This window comes from Bombina bombina, chromosome 1, assembly GCF_027579735.1.
Source record: "Bombina bombina isolate aBomBom1 chromosome 1, aBomBom1.pri, whole genome shotgun sequence".
Taxonomy (NCBI): domain Eukaryota; kingdom Metazoa; phylum Chordata; class Amphibia; order Anura; family Bombinatoridae; genus Bombina; species Bombina bombina.
In genome coordinates, this window is record NC_069499.1 from 1,225,849,882 (window position 1) to 1,225,875,872 (window position 25,991).

At 42.2% G+C, this 25,991-nt stretch overlaps 1 protein-coding gene across 1 annotated transcript in view; it reads left to right on the forward strand.

Annotated features, from left to right (window-relative positions):
- The first annotated feature begins 2,674 nt into the window (after positions 1-2,674).
- LOC128642088 (phospholipase A2, minor isoenzyme-like) overlaps positions 2,675-25,991 on the forward strand; it is a 33,565-nt gene continuing 10,248 nt past the window's right edge. Inside the window, exon 1 of the mRNA XM_053694750.1 lies at positions 2,675-2,837. Coding sequence (XP_053550725.1) covers positions 2,683-2,837 — 155 coding nt within the window. The 5' untranslated portion in view covers positions 2,675-2,682. The remainder of the gene's footprint in view (positions 2,838-25,991) is intronic.

Here is a 25,991-nt window from a genome sequence, read left to right on the forward strand (position 1 = left end):
TTTTTTCATTAATCTGATATGTGAGCAGAATGTTTTTTTTCATTATTGTTCAAATCAGTAATGAACTTCTCAAGTACTGTCAAAGGTCCTTCCCAAAACATAAGGACGTCATCCACATAGCGGATCCATAAAATGATATTTTCCTCAAATATATTGCTATATTTTTCATAGATCTCCATCTCACATTCTCCAAGATGCAAACAAGCATAGGTGGGGGCGCAAACCGCCCCCATTGCTGTACCCCTTTTTTGTCTGTACATAATGCTATCAAACACAAATATGTTATTTTGAAGAATAAACTGAAGTAGAGATATATATGTATAAAAAAACAACAGAACTGGGTAACAGATGTAAAAATCGTTGTAAAAATATGGGACCTTGAACAATAATGTATAATGAATTTGCAATCAGTACAAGTAACAAATTGCAAATTACAGCTGATGCTGATGTCCACTCTTTTTGCTACACTATGATATAAGTACCAAAAATGTGAGCCTTAGCTCTGAGTAGCAGGTGGTGATTCAGTCTGTATATATTTATAAGGTAATGTTGCTGAGTCCTGCACTTATGCTGAACTGGGCATAGTCAGACAGCATGAGAGAACATGTAGGAAAGTTCCAATTTGCAGACTATATTTGTACCACAAGAGTGGGCTGTATTCAAAGTCCCCGCTGAAATCTCTCAGAGCCTAAGCACAACCAGGTGTGCACAGTAAGAAAAGGAAAAAGTATACCTCCTGGGTGGATGGACCAAACCAGTTCGTAGTGGAAATGGAAACTGGACAACTTCCTCAGGGGATCCCAGGTGGGCAAGAGCCCACAAGTTACTCCAGAGGGTAATGTCCACATCACCGTCTCACGTGTCCTCAGTGGGCAAGGGCTCAGACGTCAGAGACAAGTGCAGCGTCGCACTGGAGGTCCGCCAAAGTCAAACGTGAGAGAAGTGTGCAGCGTTGCACAGGAGGTCGACCGGAACGTACCAGGCGTCCACTGGATCCTAGAGGTAGTAGGCTCCTTGGTTCAGGATGCGGGCTACGGATAGCAAACAGCCAGGAGCGGTATCTCATCCGCTGGATATAGCAATAGAAGGTCCCCCCAAGAGGAGAAAAAAGGAGGCTGATGCTGGATCCACAAAGCAGGTTCAAAGTGGGTTTATTGGTTTAAGCAAAAGTGCTAATACATAGGTGATAACAAGGGCTTAACACCTGACGTGTTTCGCGCATGCGCACATGCGCTTCATCAGAGGTCTGATGAAGCGCATGTGCGAAACGCGTCAGATGTTAAGCCCTTGTTATCACCTATGTATTAGCACTTTTGCTTAAACCAATAAACCCACTTTGAACCTGCTTTGTGGATCCAGCATCAGCCTCCTTTTTTCTCCTCTTGGGGGGACCTTCTATTGCTATATATATATATATATATACAAATATACATATATATATATACTTACACACACATTCCCTGCAAGGGTTGGCGAGAAAAAACACAGCTGATCTGCCAAGGTTTAGATCATCGGGCCCTTAGTCCCACATTTTCCTTTTGTATGTAAGCTTCTGTCATATAGGGCAGGGCAGGGCAAGCAAGCTCAGCAGTGATAAACAAGTGATCCTTAAGGGTAAAAGGCCTAGCTGGTCGCTACCTGAATAAAGTCCCCCCACAACTTCAACTTATACTTAAATAACTTAGAATAATAAATAATGACACAGACACAAGAGTGGAGGAAAAAACATGAACTGGTAAATTTAATAACATTTACATTTTGAAGACAACCATAAACTGGCTGAAAAACTTGGATGGGGGCAAGTAAGTTCCTAAGTGTCCGCAACATGACAAGAGGTCAATAGCCAGGAGGCAGCAGCAAAAAAAACTCTGCTCAAGACAGAGGCAATGAGGTTATCGGGAATTGCAAAGGCCCAAAACAAAGGAGAGACACCTCGGAAACTACTTTTGCTGTCCGGCCCTTACTCCACCCCAACATCTTTGTCGTGATGACATAGGCCATAACCTCCCACAATCAGAGTGTCAAAACTCTCAACCCATAGGTGGCCTTGCTGGTACAAGCTGTTATTTGCTAGTTAAAAGGGGGAGGGAAGTTAACATTAAGGGGCCATGGTCTCTTGAAGAATGGCTCGAGTAACTCTAAATTCGCCATGGGGAATAGTATAGCAACCTATAGGAAGCCGTAATACTCACACCACAGTCCAGCACATAGGGAGGGAGGGGAAAAAACTTGCAGCTGTCCCACGTGAAGAAGAGGCCCAAAGCCTGGTGTAGAGACTTTTTAACAGGTAGGAAGATACTCTCACTAGACAACAGCATTGTTGCTGTCTCAAACCCTTCTTCTTAATCTTTCCTCTCCATGCAGGTCTTAACCCTTAAGTCACTCCTAACCTATTTTGTCTCTGTTCTCATTCACAGCATAAGAGGTAAACAGGGCCCTATTGAGAGAGGTTCACAAAACAAGAATAGAGAAATATAACAGTTAAAACCTGTCAAACATGTCTGCCCAATGGGAGGAATAAAGAAAATAGACTTGACATCATTTATTTTGAACCAGTGAACATCCAGAGATCTACCAAAGAACAAATAGCACTTTAGACCCTAAAAGGTACCATTAGGAATTACCCTGAAGGAGTACCATATTTTGCTTAAACAAGTATGCACTTTTTTTCTTGCAGGTCACATGATTTGTGCCCTCCACTTGGGAAGAAATCTCTGGCAGTTCAGAAAGATAATAAAATGCATCATCCCTGGCAGCACACCATTCCACACATACAATGGTTATGGTTGCTACTGTGGACTGGGCGGATCTGGAACCCCTGTTGATGCACTGGACAGGTAAATTTGTGAGAATCAAAAGTTTATACTAATAATATAGGGCTAGATTATGATTGTAGTGCTAAGTGTAGCACGTGAGCAATAAGGGGTATTTTGCACACATTGGAATGTATTACGAATGTATATTAAGTTACGAGTTGAAAGTAAATGCATTCACTTGATTGCAATTGAATTTAATATCCATCGAGATTGCACAACTTCAAAACTCTGGTATATATACAATTGTAATCAAAATTATTCAACCCCCATTGCAAATAAGGTTTATTGTCAAAATTTACAGACTTTCAGTTGTTTGCAATGAACAAATCAAACAAAAGCAATTGAAATAGCTCAACACAATTAATGCTACAAATGGTTTCCCCAAATTCAACTGAAAATGCAACTTTTAATGAATTCTGCAGTCTCAAAATTATTTAACTCTTTAGTATTTAGAACACCCTTTTGCTGTTATGAACTGCTGCAAACGAGATGCATAGCCAGACACCAGCTTCTTGCAGAGTTCTGATGAATCTTAGCCTGTTCCTCATGAGCAATGGCCCCCAGTTCAGTAATATTCTTGGGTTTACATGCTGCAACTGCCTTCTTCAAATCCCACCAGATTTTCTATGGGGTTCAAGTCAGGTGACTGTGATGGCCACTGTAGCATCTTCCAGGACGTCTTCTGCAACCAAGCCTTGGTGGAATTTGAGGTATGCTTGGGATATTCCTGTTGGAAGGTCAAATGATGCCCAAGCTTCAGCTTCCTCACAGACAGCATGACGTGTTCTCCTAGGATTTCCTGATACTGAATATATAATGAATCCATCTTGCCTTCCACACGTGGCAGGTTTTCAGTGCCAGAGGATGCAAAGCAGCCCCAGGGCATCACCGAGCCACTGTGATGCTTAACTGTAGGCAGTGTTCTTTAATGCTTCATTCTTTCTCCTCCAGATATACCACTGATCCATCAAGCCAAAAAGTTCCAGTTTTGTTTCATCGCTCCACAGAACAGAATACCAAAACTTATGTGGCTTATATATATGATTTTGAACATATTGGAGTTGACATTTCAGGGCATATTTATGTAGCGTATCATGTCCGCTGCACATCGATAAATGCAGACAGCATACGCTGTCTGCATTTATCATTGCACAAGAAGTTCACCAGAACTGCTTATGCAATACGGCCCCCTGCAGATTCGCGGTCAATCGGCCGCTAGCAGGGGGTGTTAATTAACCTGATCGTATTCAATAGGGTTGATTTCTGTCCGCCGCCTCAGAGCAGGCGGACAAGTTATGGAGCAGCAGTCATTCAGAGCTTGATAATTCATGCTTGTGCTTTTGGGTCAGTATTGGTGTATGTCTTGGAGTTCTGGCATGGAAACCTTCTGCATTTAGTACGCGCCTTACTGTGCAAACTGCAACCTCAGTGCCTAATGCCACCAAGTCTTGCTGCAGATGTTTTACAGTCACTCAAGGATTTTTCTCAATCTGCCTTCTCAGAAATCTGGTTGCAGCCATTGAAAGCTTCCTTTTTTTCCCCTGTCAAGGTAGTGTAACATCTGTTCCTTTAACTTTGAACTTACAGACTATGGCCCCTATTTAAGAAAGTCTGGCGGACGTGATCCGACAGTGTGGATCAGGTCTACCAGACCTCACTGAATACGGCGAGCAATACGCTCACCGTATTCAGCATTGCACCAGCAGCTCACAAGAGCTGCTGGTGCAATGCCGCTCCCTGCAGACTCGCGGCCAATGGGCCACCAGCAGGGGGGTGTCAATCAACCCGATCGTACTCGATCGGTTTGATTTCCGGCAATGTCTGTCCGCCTGCTCAGAGCAGGTGGACAGGTTAAGGAGCAGCGGTCTTTAAGACCGCTGCTTTATAACTGCTGTTTCTGGCGAGCCTGCAGGCTCGCCAGAAACACGGGGCATCAAGCTCCATTCAGAGCTTGATAGATAGGCCCCTATGCTTCCAATGGTGTCTCTAGGAACATTCAGTGCCTTCGCTATCTTTTTGTATCCTGTTCCTTGTTTGTGAAGGGGTGATGATCTCTTCTCTTAACTTTTTGGACCATTCTTTTGCCATATTTCTAACATGCAGCCAAACGTGAGACTCAACAAAACCCCTAGCCAGTTCAGGTATTTCATGTGTTCTAGCTCAAGAAAACTTGGTGCAACTAATGAAGCCCTATGTGTGTGTGTGTGTATATATATATATATATATATATATATATATATATATATATTTATGTGTGTGTGTGTATGTAAGAATAAATTAATAATAATATTTAATGTCGGTTTAGCACACTTAAATAAACGCGATTGTGCAAGTAAGGGTGCTTAATTTTCCCCCACTTTTCGCACTCCATTGAAGTCTATGGGGGAATACGTTAATGTTTTATTTGAAGTTTAGCTTTTTGCGTGCGTAGGATTAGTGCTCACACACGAAAACCTTACTTCTAGCAAAGTTAGCGAGCGGGAGTGCTAAATAATGCCCCACTTGTAATCTAGCTCTTATTTAGATAATCTTTAAAGATGTCGTTAATAAATCAGCAGGGGCTTTACAAAGTCCCAGGTGCATGACAAGATATTCTTAATGACCAAACCTGGTATTAAAAGCAAGCGGACAGATAACAAGCCAAATCCCAATCCAGAAGCATAGTTGAGGGTTAGCCATAGGTCAGAGGTTACAGGAAAAGAAAACTAAAGCAGAATCCAAAGAATAGTTAGAGTCCATGCAAAGGGTCGGTCAAAAAGAAAATATTCAGACTCAAATAGCGTACCCAGAAGTAGAACACTATACACAGGCAAAGAGATAGGGGCATATTTATCAATGTGCGAGCGGACATGATACAAAGTAGCGTATCATGTCCGCCGCACATCGATAAATGCCTACAGCATATGCTGTCAGCATTTATCATTGCACCAGCAGTTCTTGTGCAATGCCGCCCCCTGCAGATTCGCGGCCAATCTACTGCTAGCAGGGAGATGTCAATCGGGTTAATTTCTGTCCTCCGCCTCAGAGCACTGCAACATTCCTTCTGTTTTCGGCAAGCCTGAAGGCTCGCTGGAAACAAGGGGCATCAAGCTCCATACAGAGCTTGATAAATATGCCCCAATGTGCTAAGCAGGCCTTAAAAGGACAGTAAAGTCCAAATTAAACTGTCATCATTCAGATAGGGCATGTCATTTTAAACAACTTTCCATTTTACTTTTATCATCAAATTTGCTTTATTCTTTTGGTATTCTTTGTTGAAAGCTAAACCTAGGTAGGCTCATATTCTATTTTCTAAGCTCTTGAAGGCTGCCTCTTAACTTAATGCATTTTACAGTTTTTCACAGCTAGAGGACGTTAGTTCATGTGTTCCATATAGATAACATTGGTTTGACGCCCTTGGAGTTATTTATGAATCAGTACTGATTGGCTAAAATGCAAGTCTGTGAAAAGATCTGAGATAAATAGGCAGTCTGCAGAAGCTTAGATACAAGGTAATCACATAGGTAAAAAGTATATTAATATAACCTTGTTAGTTGTGCAAACCTGGGGAATGGTAAATAAACGGATTATCTATCTTTTTAAGCAATACTATTTTTGGTGTTTACTGTCCTTTTAAATAGCGCACCAGATGAACAATTAGCACACCAGAATACAACATGGAATAGTGTGCTGAGATTAGTGCAGACACAATGGCAGGCGCATGCAAAGAACAGGGATGTAAAGTCTGAAGCATGCAACACCAAAAGTGCGCTACTTGACAAGAGCTAAGTGTGAGCATGACCATGACAGGCTGCTATAAGGAAAGCGCAGCTGTGACAGGTTATATGAAGTATGTGAAGGTAATGCTAATATTAAAATAGGACTAAAATCATAATTAAAAAAATCATATAAAAGGAATAAATTAAATATTGAAATAAAAATCCACAGTAAAATGTTTTATTATTTAATCACAATCACCTAGATTACGAGTTTTGCGCCATAGAGGGTGTGAAACGAACGCAACAAAAGTTGTGTTATTTCACCCCTCATAGCGCTGCCATTACAAGTTTTAGAAAAGCCGCCTTGTGCGTGCGAAATGGTTGCGTTGAGCTCCATACTGCACAAAATACAAGCGCTGCTTTGACATGCTCATGCATGCTTTTCCCCAGGGGTCAAGTCCTACAAAAAAAAGTGTGGGAACTCACCAAGACTTCGTCCCCCTCACAATTAATATTGTATATATATATATATATATATATATATATATATATATATATATATATATACAGACACACACACACTGCATTTATATGTATATAATCTGTGCACTTTGGTTAATGAAAGCAAATGAAATGCAATAAAGATCTGAATTGTTGCCTTTGGGCCTGAGAATCCTCCTCTGTTACAGTGTCTCACCCACTTTTGGAGCAATAGTCCTATGTCTTCTGAGGGGAGCTAAATAACCCCAGAGCAAGCCACACAGAAATATAAGCACCATGTGTTCCACACAGTGCAGGGTGATCACACTGCATGACCGCTGACAGGATTGCATTTAGTGTATTGTAGGAAATGTTACTGCCCATTACTAGAGGATCTCACTATCCCTCTAACCAGACTGTGCTCCAGCTCCTCTTACAAGCAGCAGCAGTGTTTACTAAAGCTTTCTGTTCTCTGCCCAGAGGGAACTTAGTTCCTCCTGCAAAAATAGTGCAGGAACTCCGTTCCCATGCGATCCCGCCCGAATTGACCCCTGCTTTTCCCATAGACATCAATGGGGAGAGCTTGTTAGAAAAAAACTAACACCTGCGATCGCGGAATGAAAAGCTCCGTAAGCTAGCTAAGGTTTTTATTTCACAGGTAAGTTTGTATTTATTTTAACTAGGTAGACTAGTTAGTAAATAGTTATTAACTATTTACTAACTACCTAGTTAAAATAAATACAAACTTACCTGTGAAATAAAAGTAAAACCTAAGCTGCCTTACACTAAAACCTAACATTACAAAAAACAACTAACATTACAAAAATAAAAAAACCTACCATTACACAAAATTACAAACAAAATTATCCAAAACAATAAAAATTATTCCTATTCTAATACCCTTTTAAAAAAAAAAAAAAAAAAAAAAAAAAACCTAATCTATAATAAACTACCAAGGGCCCTTAAAAGGGCCTTTTGTAGGGCATTGCCCTAAAGAAATCAGCTCTTTTTCTAAAAAAGAAAAACAAACACCCCCAAACCCACAAAATAAAAATAAAGTTAAACCTAATCTACCTATTGCCCTGAAAAGGGCATTTGTATGGGCATTGCCCTTAAAAGGGCATTCAGCTCTTTTGCTGCCCATTAAAAATAAAAAAATGGCTAATAGGCTATTCTAAAAAAAAAAAAAAAACACACCCCAAAAAGAAAAACAAATGAATTTCTCTCTGTCCCCCTCTCTTTTGCTCTCTCTCCCCCTCTCTTTTGTGCTCTCTCGCTCCTCCTCTCTTTGCTTTCTCTCCCCCTTCTCTTTTGCTCTCTCTCTCCCCCTCTCTTTTGCTCTCTCTCTCCCCCTCTCTTTTGCTCTCTCTCGCCTCTCTTTTGCTTTCTCTCCGCACTCTCTTTTGCTCTCTCTCTCCTCCCTCTCTTTTGCTCTCTCTCTCCACCCTCTCTTTTGCTCTCTCTCTCCCCCCTCTCTTTTGTTCTCTCTCTCCCCCTCTATTTTGCTCTCTCTCCCCTCTCTTTTGCTATCTCTCCCCTCTCTTTTGCTCTTTCCCCTTCCTTTTGCTCCCTCCCCCCTCTCTTTTGCTCTCTCCCCCCTCTCTTTTGCGCTCTCTCTCTCCCCCTCTCTTTTGCGCTCTCTCCCCCTCTCTTTTGTGCTCTCTCTCCCCCTCTCTTTTGCGCTCTTTCACTCCCCCTTCTCTCTTGTGCTCTCTCTCCCTCTCTTTTGCGCTCTCTCTCTTCACATCTCTTTTGCGCTCTCTCGCTCCACCTCTCTTTTGCTCTCTTTACCTCTTTCATTTGCTCTCTCCCCCTCTCTTTTTCTCTCTCCCCCCTCTCTTTTGCTCTCATCCCCCTCTCTTTTGCGCTCTCTCCCCCTCTCTTTTGTGCTCTCTCTCTCTCCCCCTCTCTTTTGCGCTCTCTCTCCCCTCTCTCTTTTGCGCTCTCTCTCCCCTCTCTCTTTTGGGCTCTCTCCCCTCTCTCTTTTGCGCTCACCCCCTTAAACCATACTTCCCCTTCCTGCAAATCAGGCATTACTGTCAGAAGTTAATATGAATACAAGGAGATAAATGGGATCTTGCACCATTAGCTCCAGTAATTAATACCATCAAAAATGGCAAATATTCAATATCACTTCTTTACAATATAGTGAATAATATAGACTATAAAATACACCTTGATAGAGCGGTTGTAAAATGGAGAGAAATGTATTTCACAAACCTCCAAGAACAAACCGTATTGAAAAAGTACCCATGCGAGAACAGCATATAAAGATCCTATGGATGGCATATATTACACCGGAGAAGATAGATAAGTGGGGAGGTACAGGGGAAGGAACCTATTGTATAAAGTGTCGACAAAGTAGAACAAATCTGCTACATAGCTTCTGGTTATGTCCAAAGATACAAAAATTCTGGAAAATGGTAAATTTCTGGATTAACAAGATCTATGAATCCCAAATAATTTTACAGGCAGAACAGATTTTTTTCTTCCAATATGCAGGGAGATATCTTCAATGGAGGAAATTCATAACAATGGTAGTTCTAATTGGTAGGAAGCTTATTTTGAAAGTATGGAAGAGTGTTAGAGCACCATCTTTGATGGCCCTTAAACAGAGTATTCATAAACAATTTCTCATAGAACAGCAAGATACCTGGTTTAATCTTGAAGTTAATATTGAAAGGTTCTTTGATAAATGGGAGAAGTGGTTAAAAACCTTAGACCACGAAGATCAAAGACGAGTAGTTAAAACTTTAAAAAAAACAGGCTATCTAAGTATCAAGGATTTTTGAGTATCTACTTGTTCTCCACAGTTAAGCTCTCAATTGCTAGATCCTGGAAACCGTCAACCCCCCCGCCATGGTCTGACATAGTCAGGCTTATGGCCTATATGTACTCAATGGAGAAGAATATTTTCTTTTCTGTTGGAAAAATAGACCTTTTTGAACTAATATGGGCAGAGTGGAAATCTAAGTACGACACCCAATGGTGCCCGAAAATAGATGTATAGAGACTTCCACGTCCTGATTCGAGTATTAAAACAAACACTCCCCACACCTAGTGGATATTCCAGCCAGACTTCTAGAGGCCTTACAATGGCCCTCCCCGATCTCCCCCTCTACCCTTATCCTGCCCCCCCTCCTTTACCCACCCCCATATAGAACATATATATATATATATATATATATATATATATATATATATATATATATATATATATATGTGTGTTTTCTCTGTTTTACTTTCATGTCTATGTTCCTGAATATAACTTTGCAATGATGTGTTAGGGGCAATGATTTAGCCCAGAGGCGGGCTATATTGCCATTGTATCTGTTATTTTTTTTTTTCTTTACATATCCTGTTACTAAACTTATGTAATGTGTTGAGCACTGTTGGGTGCAATGTTACTTATTTATTATGAAAATCAAATAAAATATATAAAAAAAATAAAAAAAAAACTTTTGAAAAAACAATGTATATGGAAAATTGTAGGCTAAGGGATGAATGGCTATTCGATCCAATTGAGGGAGGTGAGGAGAGTGGGGGAATAGTTTGGGGGGGGAGAGAGAGAACACCTTTTTTTTTTTTGTTGTTTCTCGTTCTCTCTGTGTAAATATCCGGCATGGAGGGGATTGTCCTTCATTGCTGAGAATATGCGTTAAATATCAGGTTCTGAATAATTTTGTAAACAATGGGAATTACCATTTGAAACATGGGACCTCTATTCACATCGGATGGATTGTTTATTTTAAACAATACTGGTGTGAGGTATGTTTATGAATATATTGGTATGTTTTCTTTCTGTTTTTTCCCTTCTGTACAAATGTCTAAAGGAAAAAAAATCTTCTAATAAAAAAATAATAAAAAAACACCCCCTAACATTACAACCCCCCCCCAACCCACAAAATATAAAAACCTTACTTAAGAAACCTAATCTACCCATTGCCCTGTAAAGGCCATTTGTATGGGTATTGCCCTTAAAAGGGCATGCAGCTCTTTTACTGCCCTTAAAAGGGCATTCAGCTCTTTTAGAATTGCCCAATAGTCCTAATCTAAAAAAAAAACTCACCCCCCAAAAAATTTAAAAAAACCTAACACTAACCCCTCTTTAGGTACTCACAGTTGCTGAAGTCCAGCTTGAACAATCTTCATCCCAGCCAATCAAATCAGCCGATTCATCAAATCAGCCAATAGGATTTTAGCAGCTCTATTTTCCTATTGGCTGATTTACATTTTTCAGCCAATAGGAATGCAATGGTACACCCAGTATAAAAGGGGTACCTTGCATTTGAATCCTCAGTGCGTGGCGGACGATCGCATGAAGAGGACCTCCAAGTCGGATCGATGGACCTTCGCCTGGACCTCCACCTTGGACCTTCGCATGGACCTCCCCCTCCGTGCATCGACTACTCTTTCTCCAAAGGGATAAAGAAGATGCCGGTCCCTCGATGGATGAAGATGGAGCCATCTGGATGAAGATGGAGCCGCTGAGATGAAAATCATTCAAGCCGGACTTCAGCAACTGTGAGTATGTAAAGAGGGGTTAGTGTTAGGTTTTTTTAAAGTTATTTGTGGGTTGTTTTGTTTTTTTTTTAGATTATGGCTATTGGGCAATTCTAAATTAGCTGAATGCCCTTTTAATGGCAGTAAAATAGCTGAATGCCATTTTAAGGGCAATGCCCATACAAATGCCTTTTTCAGGGCAATGGGTAGCTTAGTTTTTGTTTAGAGTTAGTTTTATTTTGGGGGGGTTGGTTGGGTGGTGGATTTTACTGATGGGGGGGTCTTTGTATTTTTTTTCAGGGAAAAGAGCTGATTTCTTTAGGGCAATGCCATTCAAAAGGTCCTTTTAAGGGTTATTGGTAGTTTTTTGTATGCTAGGTTTTTTTTTTATGTATTTATTTTGATAGGGCTATTAGATTAGGTGTAATTGTTTTTATTTTGGATAATTTTGTTAGTTATTTTTTGTAATTTAGTATTTTTTTATTTTTTGTAATTTAGTACTTGTAGATTTAATTTTTTTAGTAGTGTTAGGTTTTTTTAATGAGTAATTTAATTAATTTAATTTGTACTTATTTTAATTTTAGTGTAATAGTTATGCTAGGTTAATTTTGTACTTATTTTAATTTTAGTGTAATAGTTATGCTAGGTTAATTTATAGTTTTAGGTTTAGGGGGTTAATAGTTTAATTTAGTGTGTTGCAATGTTGGGGCTGGCAGTTTAGGGGTTAATAGGTTTATTTAGTGGTAGTGATGTGGGAGGCCAGAGGTTTAGGGGTTAATAATTTTATTTAGTGGAGGCGATGTCGGGGAGCAGCGGAATAGGGTTAATATCTTTATTATAGTGTGGGCAATGTTGGGGTGCGGGGAAATAGGGGTTAATAACTTTATTAATTAATGGTGGCGACCATGTCGGGCAGCGGCGGAATAGGGGTTAATACATTTTATTAGTGGCGGCGATGTTGGGAGCGGCAGATTAGGAGTTAAAGTGTCAGTAAACCATAAAAAAAATGTTATATAATTCTGCACATAGTGCAGAATTATATAACATTATAATAGCGCAAACATTGTAAAACCAAATTTCCCCTTTGAATTTAAAAAATAACTGCTGTTTTACAGACCCGCTCTCTGTGATCTTCTGAGCGGGTCTGTTTTTTTCTAACAGCGCATCGGGCCAGCTGTATAGTCACAGCCCGGCCCGACCGCGCCATAGCACTAAGTGCAGCTCGCTCCTGCTGTCTGACAGAGCAGGAGCGAGCTGCACTTAGTGCTATGGCGCGGTCAGGCCGGGCTGTGACTATACAGCTGGCCCGATGCGCTGTTAGAAAAAAACAGACCCGCTCAGAAGATCACAGAGAGCGGGTCTGTAAAACAGCAGTTATTTTTTAAATTCAAAGGGGAAATTCGGTTTTACAATGTTTGCGCTATTATAATGTTATATAATTCTGCACTATGTGCAGAATTATATAACATTTTTTTTATGGTTTACTGTCCCTTTAATAACTTTTTTTTTTTTTTTTTTTTTAAATTTCAAGTTTTTATTGGTAAAGATTTCTCAGATACAACAGTGACATATTAAATAATTTGGAGCACGTAGGCTCCTACAGACAGTATGAGCAGAAAAATTGGAACATTCAAAAATATGTCAAGTTAGAATGCATTCCTGAAATGAAAAAGTGAACGGAATATAGCTCAAGTCAAGTGGGGTGGGTTAATTGGGGTGGGGGGAAGAGATTAGGGAAAGAGGAACGGGAGGGTAATTGCTAGAGGCAGGGATTTGGTTCATGTGCGGGTGGTACTTGGGGAGGGTTGCCTAGTGTGTGTTTACTCTAGTGTTCGGGGCCCAAGTAGTGGTGTGGTTAGATTGCCAATCTGCCCACACTAATTCAAATAGGTCTGAATTATTTATAGAGGAAAAGATAGGTTTTTCCATATTGTAGATATATGCCATATAGTTTAGAATGCATGACCATTTTGGGGGCGTCACAGTTTTCCATGCCTTGGCTATTGTCGCTTTAGTAGCTGTTAGCAAATAAATTGCTAGGTATGCTTGGTGCTTGGGTAGTTTAGTGATGCCTATGTGCAAGAGGGCATTAGAAGGGGTTATAGGAAGTGTTATGCCTAATCTCCCTAGCGTACGGAAGCATGTACTCCATAAGGGTTTTAGCTTGGGGCATTCCCACCATATGTGTAGGGAGTCTCCTTTTTTTCCACAATTGCGCCAGCATAGGGGAGAGGCCGAGACAAACATTTTATTAAGTCTCGCAGGGGTAAGGTACCAGTTCGTTAAGAGCTTATAATATGTTTCAAAGAGTGTGACACAGTGCAGTGCTTTTTTAGTGAGGGAAATTACGTGTTGCCATACTTGTGGGGTCAGGTTCAGGTTCAGGACTGATTCCCAAGTGAGTAAGTGAGGAAGTTTGTTCTCAGGGTCTGTGCTTCCTATTAAAGTGTAATGCATTGATAAAGGTCTGTGTAATTTGTTACCTTGTTGCCAAGTCGTTTCCCAGAGTGTACGGGGTCGGTGTAGCTCAGGTTGGAATCCCCAGCTAGTAAGAAAGCTCTTTAGTCTTGTGTATTCGTATGTCATGTACCTGGGTAAGTTGGAATCTGCCTTTATTTCTGAGAGTGTCATAAAGCACGGGGTTGGTGAAGTAACCCAAAGGTCAGCTACAGTTTGTATTCCAATTCTAGTCCAGCCATAAGGATGAGAGTCAGGTAAGCCTCGTAGGAGACCTGTCAAGGGAGTAATAGGCGAAGGGTGTGGGGCGACGTGTGGATAATGTCTAAGCTTGTCCCATATGGCGAGGCATTCTCGTATTATGTTATTGCTAATGTCTGTGGTACGCCTTAGGTGGGCCGGAATCCAAATTAAGTCGGGCAGAAATATATGATTTGGGAGGGAGGCTTGCTCTATGGTTTTCCATTTACTAGGAGAGTCTTTAGCACCCCATTGTGAGATATGGGTGAGCATGGCTCCTTCATAATACCTAGTTATTGATGGGGAGGCTATACCTCCTCTACTAAGGGGGCTTTGAAGGATTTTGTGCGCCACTCTGGGGGGTTTGTGCTGCCATATATATTTTGTAAATTCGCTCTGAAATTGGTGAAGGAGATATTCCGGGATACGGAGAGGGAGACATCTAAATAAATAAGTAATTTTAGGTAGAAAGGACATCTTAAGGGCTGTTAACCTACCTATCCATGAAATGTGAGTATAGTCCCATTTGTCTTTCAAAGTACGCAGTTCGGTTAAGAGGGGCAGATAGTTGTCTTTGATCATCTGAGGGATATTGTTCGATATCTTAACACCTAAGTGGGAGATGAAGTTATTGACGCAGTGTACTCTGTATTGGACCTTGAGGGTGTCAACTGTGTTCTGTGGGATTCCCCAGGTGTAGATTTCTGTTTTATCTAGATTTAATTTGTAGAGTGACATGTCTCCAAAGGAGTTTAAGATTTCTATCAGTCTCGGGAATGAAGATAGGGGGTCTGACGAGAATATAGTAATGTCGTCTGCAAAGAGTGCAATCTTGTGAATTGTGCCATGTAGGCGAATGCCATCGATTTTTTTATCTTGTCTAATTTGTTCTGCTAGTGGCTCGATTGCCAGGGCAAAGAGCAGGGGTGAGAGTGGACACCCTTGTCTGGTGCCATTAGAAATTGGGAAGGGGGATGAAGCAAAGCCTAGGCCTCTAACTACTGCTGTGGGGGTGGAATAAAGAGCCTGTATCGCTTTGATAATTTGATCTGGGAAACCAAAAAATTTAAGAGTTTCCCATAAGTAGGACCATCTAACACGGTCAAAAGCCTTCTCTGCATCTAATGAGATAACAGAGAATGGCCTATTTAGTCTGGTGGATTCGGTGCAGATGTTTAGGAGACGTCTAGTATTGTCTGGCCCCTCGCGGTGAGGGATAAATCCTACTTGGTCTAAGTTTATGAGGTTCGGGAGTAATTTAGAGATACGTGTAGCAAATAGTTTAGCATAAATTTTAATGTCTAAATTAATCAAGGAGATTGGCCTGTAATTGGAGCATAAGGATGGGTCTTTTTGGGGTTTAGGAATAGTAATCACCGTTGCTTCCAAAAATTCCTGACTAAACCTACCCTGTTCTCTAGCGTGATTAAAGAATCTTAAGAGTAGTGGGGTTAGTTCGTTTATGTATGTTTTGTAGAAGGCTGCTGAGTAGCCATCTGGACCCGGAGTTTTAAAGGGTTTTAGACAATTTATTACATGTTTAATTTCCTTAGAGGTGAATGGGGATAAGAGTGTTTCTTGGTCGTCAGGTGTCAATGAGGGGAGGTTTAGGCTGCGAAGGTAGGAGTGTATTTTGTCAACAGGAGTTAGTTTGTCGCTTGCATTTTTTTCTAGATTGTACAGGTTTGAGTAGAATTTCTCAAAACAAGTACCGATATCTGAGGGTTTGCGGTGTGTCTGGTTCTCAAAGTGGATCTGGTGAATTCTTGAGGTACTCGCTCTGTTTTTGAGTTTATTTGCTAGTAGTGTATCTGCTTTGTTACTCTTATGGTAAGTAATCTGTTTCAGTTTAAATAAGTTAGCCTGAGTGCGTTTTAGCTCTAGTTGGTTAATATGGTTTTTAATCTGTATAATTTGAGCTGTGGTATCATCTGAGGGTGTACTTCTATTTAGGAGTTCTAGTCGGCGCAATTCAATATGAGACTTGGAAAGGGGAAGGCCAGATAGTTTTTTAAGATGAGCTTGTTTTTTAATTATGAGACCTCTAAAGGTGGCCTTTGCCGCCCCCCATAATGTGTCGTCTCTGACCTGATTATTGTCGTTAGTTTGGCAGTAGAAGGTTATGTCTTTTCTCAAGGTTTCCTTAAATGCAGCATCCTGTAGGATGTCATGCGGGAGGCGCCAAGAAGGCTTCACATTATGTCGCTCCGCTGAGCGGAGAGTTACTGAGACTAGGTCATGATCTGACCATGGGCATAGGGAGATGCTAGAATGTTTGACTAGGTTAAGGGTTTCTGCTGAACAAAAGACATAATCGAGTCTGGAGTATGTTTTATGAGGGAATGAGAAGTGAGTGTAGTCTCTATCTCTAGCATGAAGTGAACGCCATACATCGAAGTAACTGAAGTGGGTAATTATTTGTCTGAACTTTTGGGAAAGTTGAGCAGGAGGGGTAATGTGTTTTGTCCGGGCAGTTCTTTTTCTGTCTAGTGCTGGGTCCCAAGTCATGTTGAAGTCCCCCGCTAGTAAAACTCTGCCTATTTTTATCCGGTCAACTGTATGTAGGATCTGTTTGAGGTATCTAGGCTGATGTGAGTTAGGTAGATAGATAGAAACTAAGGTATGGTCAGTATGGTCTAGCTTACATGTTAGAATGAGAAATCTAGATTGGGGGTCTTTTAGGACTTGGATTGGTTCATAAGCTATTCTTTTATGGATTAAAATTGCCGTACCTCTAGCTTTTTTTGAAAAAGAGGTGTATTCAAGGACAGTGTAGTCTTTAGATATTGTGTAAGGAGGATTGTCTGATGACCAATGTGTTTCCTGAAGGAATGCTACGTCAGGGTTATGGAATTTGAGTGATCTAGCCAAAAGGCTACGCTTATGTGGGGAGTTCAGGCCTCGTACATTGTGGGTTAGTATTTTAAGGGGTGGCATAGAGAGGTATGGAGAGTAGGTCAGATCTTTCAATACTGAGAATTAGTGTGAGTGGGGAGGATAGGGGGAGGGAAATAGGCAACAGATAGTGTGAAGAAGAGTTAGCGAAAATAGTTCGCTATGGTGGAGCCCTAGTGTGGGCTGCCTGTGATGGGGGGCAAAAAGCTAACAGAAACAGGGGTCTTTGGAATGGACCCTGCTCCGCAGTAATCATTGTAAATTAACTTGCTATTACATATGTGCAATACTTAAATTAAGACAACAACCTTAAACAACAATCTAACACTTAACTTAAATGTACTATCTAATAGTAAACTTTTCAAGCTTTAACTCAGTCTCAGTTATGATCTGTTGGAGACAGGTCAAACTTCCAGGTCAAATAAAGTCTAGGTAGGTTCCGTTAAAGGTTACCAGGCGTGTTTTTACGGTGGGTTAGTTTTAGATTTCTTGGCTCTCTGCTCTTTGATAGTCCATTCGGGAGCCGAAGCTCTCAGCTTTGGGTGGGTTGGCTGTAACGGTGGAGGCTGTTCCTGGTGTAGGCCCCATGTGGTCAGGAGAGCCATACCCTGAGGTATGGAGTTAATTGTGTGGCTCTGGTTGTTTCTGGTGACCACTAGGTTTGTAGGGTGGCCCCACCTGTATTTAATGTTGGCCTTCCTGAGCGTCAGGGTAATTTGTTGAAAGGTTTTACGGTACTGTAGGGTATGAGTTGAAAGATCGGGCAAGAGTTGAACATCCTTAAATTTTTCTGGCATAGGCGGTCTTTTGAAGGCTGCTTGCATAAGTTTGTCTTTATATATATAGCTGTGAAAGCAGACAATTACATCTCTTGGTTTGTCAGCTGGAGTAAGTCGTGATCTTAAAGCTCTATGGGCTCTCTCCATTGTATCAGTGTGTCCATCTGGGGTGCCCACGAGTACTGCAAACAGCTCCTTTAGGTAGGGTTGGAGATGAGTATTTTCTACGGTTTCTGGGATACCCCTAAACCGGATATTATTTCTGCGAGATCTGTCTTCGATGTCTGCCATTTTAAATTCAAGTTGAGTCATCTGATCTGCTAGGGTTTCAGAGTAAGTGAGCAGGTTTGATTGGTCTACTGCTAGATCATCCTGTTTCCGCTCTAGTGCTTCAACTCTTTCTCCAATCTCTGAGATTTCCTTTTTCAGTTCCGCAGAAGACCGTTGAATCACCTGGGTGATAGAGCGCGTTTGACTGGCCAACATATGCTGTAGGGTAGCCTTAGTAATGTAATGATGTGATGGCGCTTCTGAGCGCACACTAGAATGAGATTCAGCATCGATCGACTCAGGGTCGCTCATCTCCTTGTTGGTGACAGGGTTAGATTCCTTTCCTGATTGGGTAAAGTGATCATAAACAGTCTTCTGAGTGGTAGTGGAGGGCTTCCCCTGACGCCTGGGCCCGTGGGGCATTGTGTTAAGACTGTTAGGTATGCCTGTAGGTTAAAGATTAACACCAACCTTCTCTTATAGAGCGCTCTGAAAACAATCTGAAAAGTATAAAGCACCGTACAGTAAAGTTTACTAGGTCTGATATGTATTGCTAGACTGCGGAGCAGGGGTCAATAACATTTTCTATATTTATGACATTTTGTTACAGCATCAAATAATAGATAGTAATTGAACCCTTCGATTTCAACATATAAATGCAGGTATGTGAGTCACTGGCACCCCAGGGGGTGGTGGGATACGACTATACAGAAGGGAAAAAGGAGAGGGGAAGTGACCAGTCCAGACTGGCTGGACCGGAAAGGGAGAGGTGCCAGAGAGAATTAACAGACAGTGTAACTCAGCGGAATATTGAGCAGGGGTGGATAAGATACCTTGCTATTAAGTCCTTAAATTGTTAGTTTAGGAGTGTAGGTGGAGGTGAAGTTCTACTGGATCTGAGAATTCAGAAGGTATGTTACATTAGGGGGAGCGTGGTGTGGAAAGATCAGGCTATGTGTAATTAGTGTGTTTGCCACTACGTGTCAGTGTATGTGTGGCTAGGGGACCACGTCAATATGTGTGTCTATGTGTATGCGCCTCGGGGGGTAAGTGTTGGTTAAACTTCTTGGTAGCTTTAGGTAAGTATATATGTTAGGCTAGGGTACTAGAACCTTTAGTGAAAGACCAGTGTTTTTTAGCCTTGCTGTCAGCACGTCATATCAATGAGGAGTTACACCAGCACTTATCATGATACACTTAAATACCTGTGGAAGAAAGATGTATGATTAAGGCAGCAGTGTGAAATCACACTCCACCTCAGGCTGTGAACCTGAGGACAATAAAGCTGTCGCAGCAGCTAGCATAAATAAAAAAGAGGTTAGTGTGAGAATGTCTCAATGGTAGGGGGTGTGAAAAGTTTCACTCCACAGAAAAAGAACAAGGTTGTGTTAATCAACAAAGGATACTCTGCATACACTTCACTGTAAGGTTTGGCTGTAGTGTCCAGTTCTCAGGGTCTAGGTTATGAGTATGTCTCAATCACTTGGGCTCCAGTTAGGGAAGTGAAGCAAGATGAATTGACCTTTCTATTGCTGAAGTTACTTAGTTTACTGTGTGTATTCTCTGCAGGGTTTGTTGATGGTCCTAGGTAGGATGGGGACAGTAATCAGTCCCAGTAAGTTGGGGCTGCTTCTCCAGCTGGGATATATCCTGTATGTGTGGCCCAAGTAGCTTAAGGCCCTCTGCAAGTGCTCAGTATAGTGGGCAGAGCTGTCTGTGCTGGTGTGCAGATGTATGCTTGTGACACAAGTGTCCTGCAGCAGGGAGTGAGAGTCTGCAGTATAAGTTACGTGTCTGTCAGCAGGCCTCCAGCCCTTGCACAGCTCTCACAGTGAGTCAGCAAGTATTGAGTAAAAGGCTTCCCAATATCTCTAAGTCAGGAGCACTAAGGATCCGTGGCTAAGTTAAGAGGGGTTCAATCAGCTTGTAGTTGTTTGCCAGGGGGTCCCGATACAGAATGGCTAGTATGTTAGGCTCAACTGTCTTTATAAACAGTGCAAGTGGTTTTCCTAATTGTGGAGGCCAGAAATTACAGTGGCGGTGTTAAGATTGAGAGGTAATAGGTACCGGTAGTTAACCTCAGTTCCTTAGCAAAAGTATCCCACAGTGCACTTTATTGAATATTTTACCCCTTCTTATATTTATACAGGGGGAATATTGAAGCATGCTGCGCAGATCAGTATGGGTGAAGGAAATAACGGTCTAATTGTGGCAGATCAGTTCCCCTGATTCCCCTTAATGTGGCCCGTGGTAGGAGGACTAGTGCTGTTGTGTAGGAGGCTTTTGAGATGAGAGTCCGTATTGTGTCTTAAACGTGCTTACCCTTCTGCTATCAAATGGACCTAGGCTCTCAACTGTGAGAAAGACGGCCGTGATCTGAGGGTGCGATGCAGCTGGGTTGTGGCCAGGAAGATGGCGTCCGTTCGCACCAAAAGTATGCCTCTCGCTCTGATGGGCCGGGAGCTCTGAAGGGATGCTGTATGTTCGTCCGGTATGTATCTCTATGCTGTCCTTTGTCCCACTAGGTGTCCGGTATGACGGTGACGATGTGTGGTAGGGACTCCCCAGCAGCGTGGATTTCGGCTGGGACTGCGCTGATCCTCCGCGTGTGTAAGTATCCGGCAGGCTGGTATGCGCTGCCTGTGATGTGTCACTTTTCTGCGGCTCCTCCGGGTGGACTGAAAATGATGTCGGGTGAATACCCGAATGTCACTGAAGTTGTAAGGAGACTTTTTCTAGGTGGTGACCAGGCTTTAGGCAGGGAGTCACTCAGTGGGAAGATCTTATGGCCGATTCAATGTGCTGATAATGAGAGGTGTCAGCCGAGTTCCCTCGTGGGTTAGTCTGCTTACTTGGTGGTGTGGGACTTATAGGGGAGTATAGGGGATAAAATTAGAAGTAGATATCTACAGGGGAAAAGGTATATAGATGAGTTTTTGGTCAATTATTGGGAGAGCTCCTGTATTTACAACCGCTCTGCATGGATCGATTCTCTGTAACTTTTGCACTCTCTCCCCTGGGGCAGTGTCTCTGTCAGACGATTGAGGGGGAAGGTATTGGTGTATGACCCACAGGCAAAATAGTCTTGTTAGCCTGATTTGTGATAGTATTTTTCAGCTGTGTCCCATGCTTTGTTTTGCTTTCTGTATCGGCAGTATCAGTTCTGCGTGTCTATGGGGCAATCTGAAAATGGCGTTTCGCGCCACTGCTGAGAAAACAGTTCCTCAAAGCCTAATGTAAAATGTCCTTTGTGCTGTCGTATGACTAGGGCGGGTAAGTGTGGCACTGTAAAAGTGATAACTGTGTTAGCCTGTTCGCTGCTCACACTTACTTGTTAGCCTGATTCGTGATAGTATTTTTCAGCTGTGCCCCATGCGTTGTTCTGCTTTCTGTAGCGGTAGTATCAGTTATGCTCCGGAGCGGATCCCCGACCCTCCGGAGCAGGATGAGGTAGGTTAGCTGATGTGGAATAGGGCGCAATTCGGCTTGCATAAACCAAAGTCACAAAGTAGAATATCCCGGTGCTGCCGGGGTTCTTGTATCCGTCCCGACACTTCAACTGCCTCTGACGGCCTCCGCTCTTTAGGTATCCTATGTCTGATCTGGACTCTCAACAGTGATCCCCCAGCTTCTGTTTAGACAGGGACTCTTTGTCAGAGGGTGTCCACAAAAGTATAGGTGTTAGGGCTTCCATTTACAGGAATAATAAACTTATTTAGAGATAGCTATGGAGGAGCTCTATGATATGGCGACTGGTCTGTTCGGCAGTTAGCTCCGCCCCCCCCCTTTAATAACTTTAATATAGTGTTTGCGATGCGGGAGGGCCTTGGTTTAAGGGTTAATAGGTAGTTTATGGGTGTTAGTGTACTTTGTAACAGTTTAGTTATGAGTTTGATTAACAGTTTTGTTGTGTAAAACTCATAGCTACTGATCTCAGATGGTGGTACGGATCATGTTGGTTTAGGCTGGAACGCAAGTTTTTTAGTCTCACCGCAAAACTCGTAATGGCAGAGCTATGGGAATCGTCATTTTTTCTAGTGCTGGACTGACGTTGTGTTACAGGCTAAAAGGCTTGCGGTACAGCTTTATCGACAAGACTCGTAAATGTAATCTAGGTGAATAATAGCAAAAAAGGCTGTGGAATTCTTTTGAGGTACAATACACTGAAAGCAGAGTAATCTGATTTGTATTGATGCAGGATTTCATTTTATAAATGTGCCCCCTGCTTCCTGCTAATACTGCTCTCCCCTGCAAAGCTTCCCTCTCCAGCAAGCTCTATTAATTTCTATCTGAGGCATCTCACAACTGGTAGGGACAGCCCCTTTTTATAGAATTCCCATAGTGTATAGGTAATGAGACAGCAACCTCTTTAGTGGGCGCACGTAAGACAGGGATACTGCAACAATCCCTTAAATCCAAAGTAATAAGTAAATGTCCACAGCGCTTCTTTGCTTATTCAATATTCTTTATTGGTCACTCAGACATCCCAAATAATAAGCGACGTTTCGGGTAACAACCCTTACTTATGCTTTAATTCCCATAGGGCAGCCCCTGTATGTTTTAGGAGGGAAAACCACGTCTGACCCAGCATATTTTTAATAATCTGGTCCCTAGTCTAATGATAATAAAAATAATAACAACAATTATTTCAATTAATTGTTTCTTCCTCTACCAGTATACTCCTGTACTTACTTCCATTCTCACTACTCACTGGTCCTTGACCTCTGTATTGCTCTCAACCTCTTTTTATCTCCTACAAATACTTCATGTGTCACCACTTACTCTTGTCCTGTTTACAACTAAGGGGCATATTTATCAAAGTGCCAGTGATGTAGCATACGCTGTCGGCATTTATCATTGCACAAGCAGTTCACCAGAAATGCTTGTGCAATACCGCCCCCTTCAGATTCGTGGCCAATCGGCCACTAGCAGGGGGTGTCAATCAACCCGATCTCATTCGATCTGGTTGATTTCTGTTCGCCTCCTCAGAGCAGGCGGACAAGTTATGTCTTTAGACCGCTACTTCATAACTTGTTTCCAGTGAGCCTTCAGGAAATAAGGGGCATCAAGCTCAATACGGAGCTTGATAATTCAGCCCCTAAAACTCTTCTTGTTCTTTTATCAAATATTTCTTGGCTCACAGAAGTCTAAGTGAGTGAGCTTCTTAATCATGGTAAAAAGTTGCAAAAACAAAAACCATTGTGTGTGTCCTCTGAAGTGGTTAGTTAATTGCGTTCTCTTGTTTTACCTATTTTTAATGAAATTTTACAATTCACACTACTCTAAATTTATGATTTAGTAAGGCAGCTCCTGTATACACTGCATACATGGAATAATATTTCCAATAAGCCTTCCATTTGCTAACTGTAAGTTAAGACAGAAAAACAAAGTCCAAAGCCTGCATAACCTGCTGTGTAGTGGCTCTGTTTTTATTATAGTACTAGTGTTAAAGCCTGTGTACAGGGGGTTTAAAATGTGTCCAACTCCCTCCCCCTCCCTCATTTACCCACCTCTCCCTCCAAAAACTTTTCCCTACCCTCTGATCCCCCCATCCACTCGGATCCTCTCTCCCTCATCCCCCCTCCCTCCTTTCTCCCTCCTTGCCGCTCTCAACTTTTTTTTTCTGCAGCGCAGCAGTCCCACTCCCGCAGCCCTCCCTCTATCCCTCTTGCTCTATCTCTATCCCTCTATCTCTATCCCTCTACCTCTCTCCCTCTAGCTCTCTATTCTGATCCCTGTATTCATCTATCATTATCCCTATATCCATCTATCACTATCTCTCTATCCCCTTCCCTCTATCTCTATTCCTTTATCCCTATTCCTCTATCTCTATCCCTCTATCCATCTATCCCTATCCCTCTATCCCTCTATCCCTCTATCTCTATCCCTCTATCGCTATCCTTATCCCTCTATCCATCTATCCCTCTATCTCTATCCCTCTATCTCTATGCCTATCCCTCTATCCATCTATCCCTCTATTTCTTTATGCCTGTATCCATCTATCAATATCCCTCTATCCCTATCCCTCTATCCCCTTCCCTCTATCACTATTCCTTTATCCCTATCCCTCTATCCATCTAGCCCTATCCCTCTATCCATCTATCCCTATCCCTCTATCTCTATTCCTCTATCCCTATCCCTCTATCCCTCTATCCCTATCCCTGTATCCTTCTATCCTGATCCCTCTATTCATCTATCCCTCTATCTCTATCCCTATATCCATCTATCCCTATCCCTCTATCCATCAATTCATATCCCTCTATCCCTATCTCTCTATCCCTCTGTCCCCTATCCCTATCCCCCTATCTCTATCCCTTTATCCATATATGTCTATCCATCTATCCCTCTATCCCTATCACTCTACCCCTAGCCATCTATCCCTATCCCTCTATCCATCTATCCCTCTATCTCTATCCCTTTATCCATCTATCCACCTATTACTCTTTCCATCTATTCCCATCCCTCTATCTCTATCCCTCTACCTCTATCCCTCTATCCACCTATCCCTATCCCTCTATCCCTCTATCTCTATCCCTATCACTATCCCTCTATCTATCTATCTATCTATCTATCTATCATCTATCCCTATCCCTCTATCCATCTATCCCTATCCATCTATCCCTATCCATCTATCCCTATCCATCTATCCCTCTATCTCTATCTCTATCTCTATCCCTCTATCCCTATCCCTCTATCTCTATCCCTTTCTCAACTTTATTTTTCTGCAGCGCAGCGGTCCCACCTGCTCTCGCCCCCTGCCACCCCCTCTATCCCCTTCCCTCTATCACTGTTTCTTTATCCCTATCCCTCTATCCATTTATCCCTATCCATCTATCCCTCTATCTCTATTCATCTATCCCTATCCCTACCCCTCTATCCATCTATCCCTCTATCCCTATACCTTTATCCATCTATCCCAATCCCTCTATCCATCTATCCCTATCCCTCTATCCATCTATCCCTATCCCTCTATCCATCAATCCCTATCCCTCTATCTCTTTCCCTATATCCCTATCCCTCTATCCATCTATTCCTCTATCCATCTGTCCCCCTATCCCTATCCCCTATCTCTATCCCTTTATCCATCCATCTATCTCTATCCATCTATCCCTTTATCACTATCCCTCTATCCCTATCACTCTACCCTAGCCATCTATCCCTATCTCTCTATCTCTATCCCTTTATCCATCTATCCACCTATCACTCTTTCCATGTATCCCCATCCCTCTATCTCTATCCCTCTACCTCTATCCACCTATCCCTATACCTCTATCCATCTATTCGTCTATCCCTCTATCACTATCCCTATCCATCTATCCATATCCCTCTATCCATCTATCCCTATCCCTCTATCCATCTATCCCTCTATCTCTATCCCTCTATCTCTATCCCTCTATCTCTATCCCAACTTTATTTTTCTGCAGCGCAGCGGTCCCACCCGCTCTCGCTACCCCTCTCACCCCCCTCCAGCGATGGGCCGCCCACTCGCCTCCATCCTAACCCTCCAACACCATCAACTATCAACACCACCGCTGCCCAATGTAGAGAGGGACACAGAGTGTCCCTCTCTGCTTCGGTACCTCTGCAAGACTATTTCTGCACTGCCCCCCTTGTGGGGCATGCAGAAATTGTGCAATCTCACTACTTTTAGCCTATCTAAAATAACCTAAGCTCCCCATTGCCCTGAAAAGGGCATTTATATGGGCATTTCCCTTAAAAGGGCATTTAGCTCTTTTACTGCCCAGACCCTACTCTAAAAATAAAACCGACCCAAAAAACCTTAAATAAACCTAACACTAACCCCCGACTGTCCACTTAGAGTTCTTGAAGTCCCGCTTGAAGGATCCATCAAG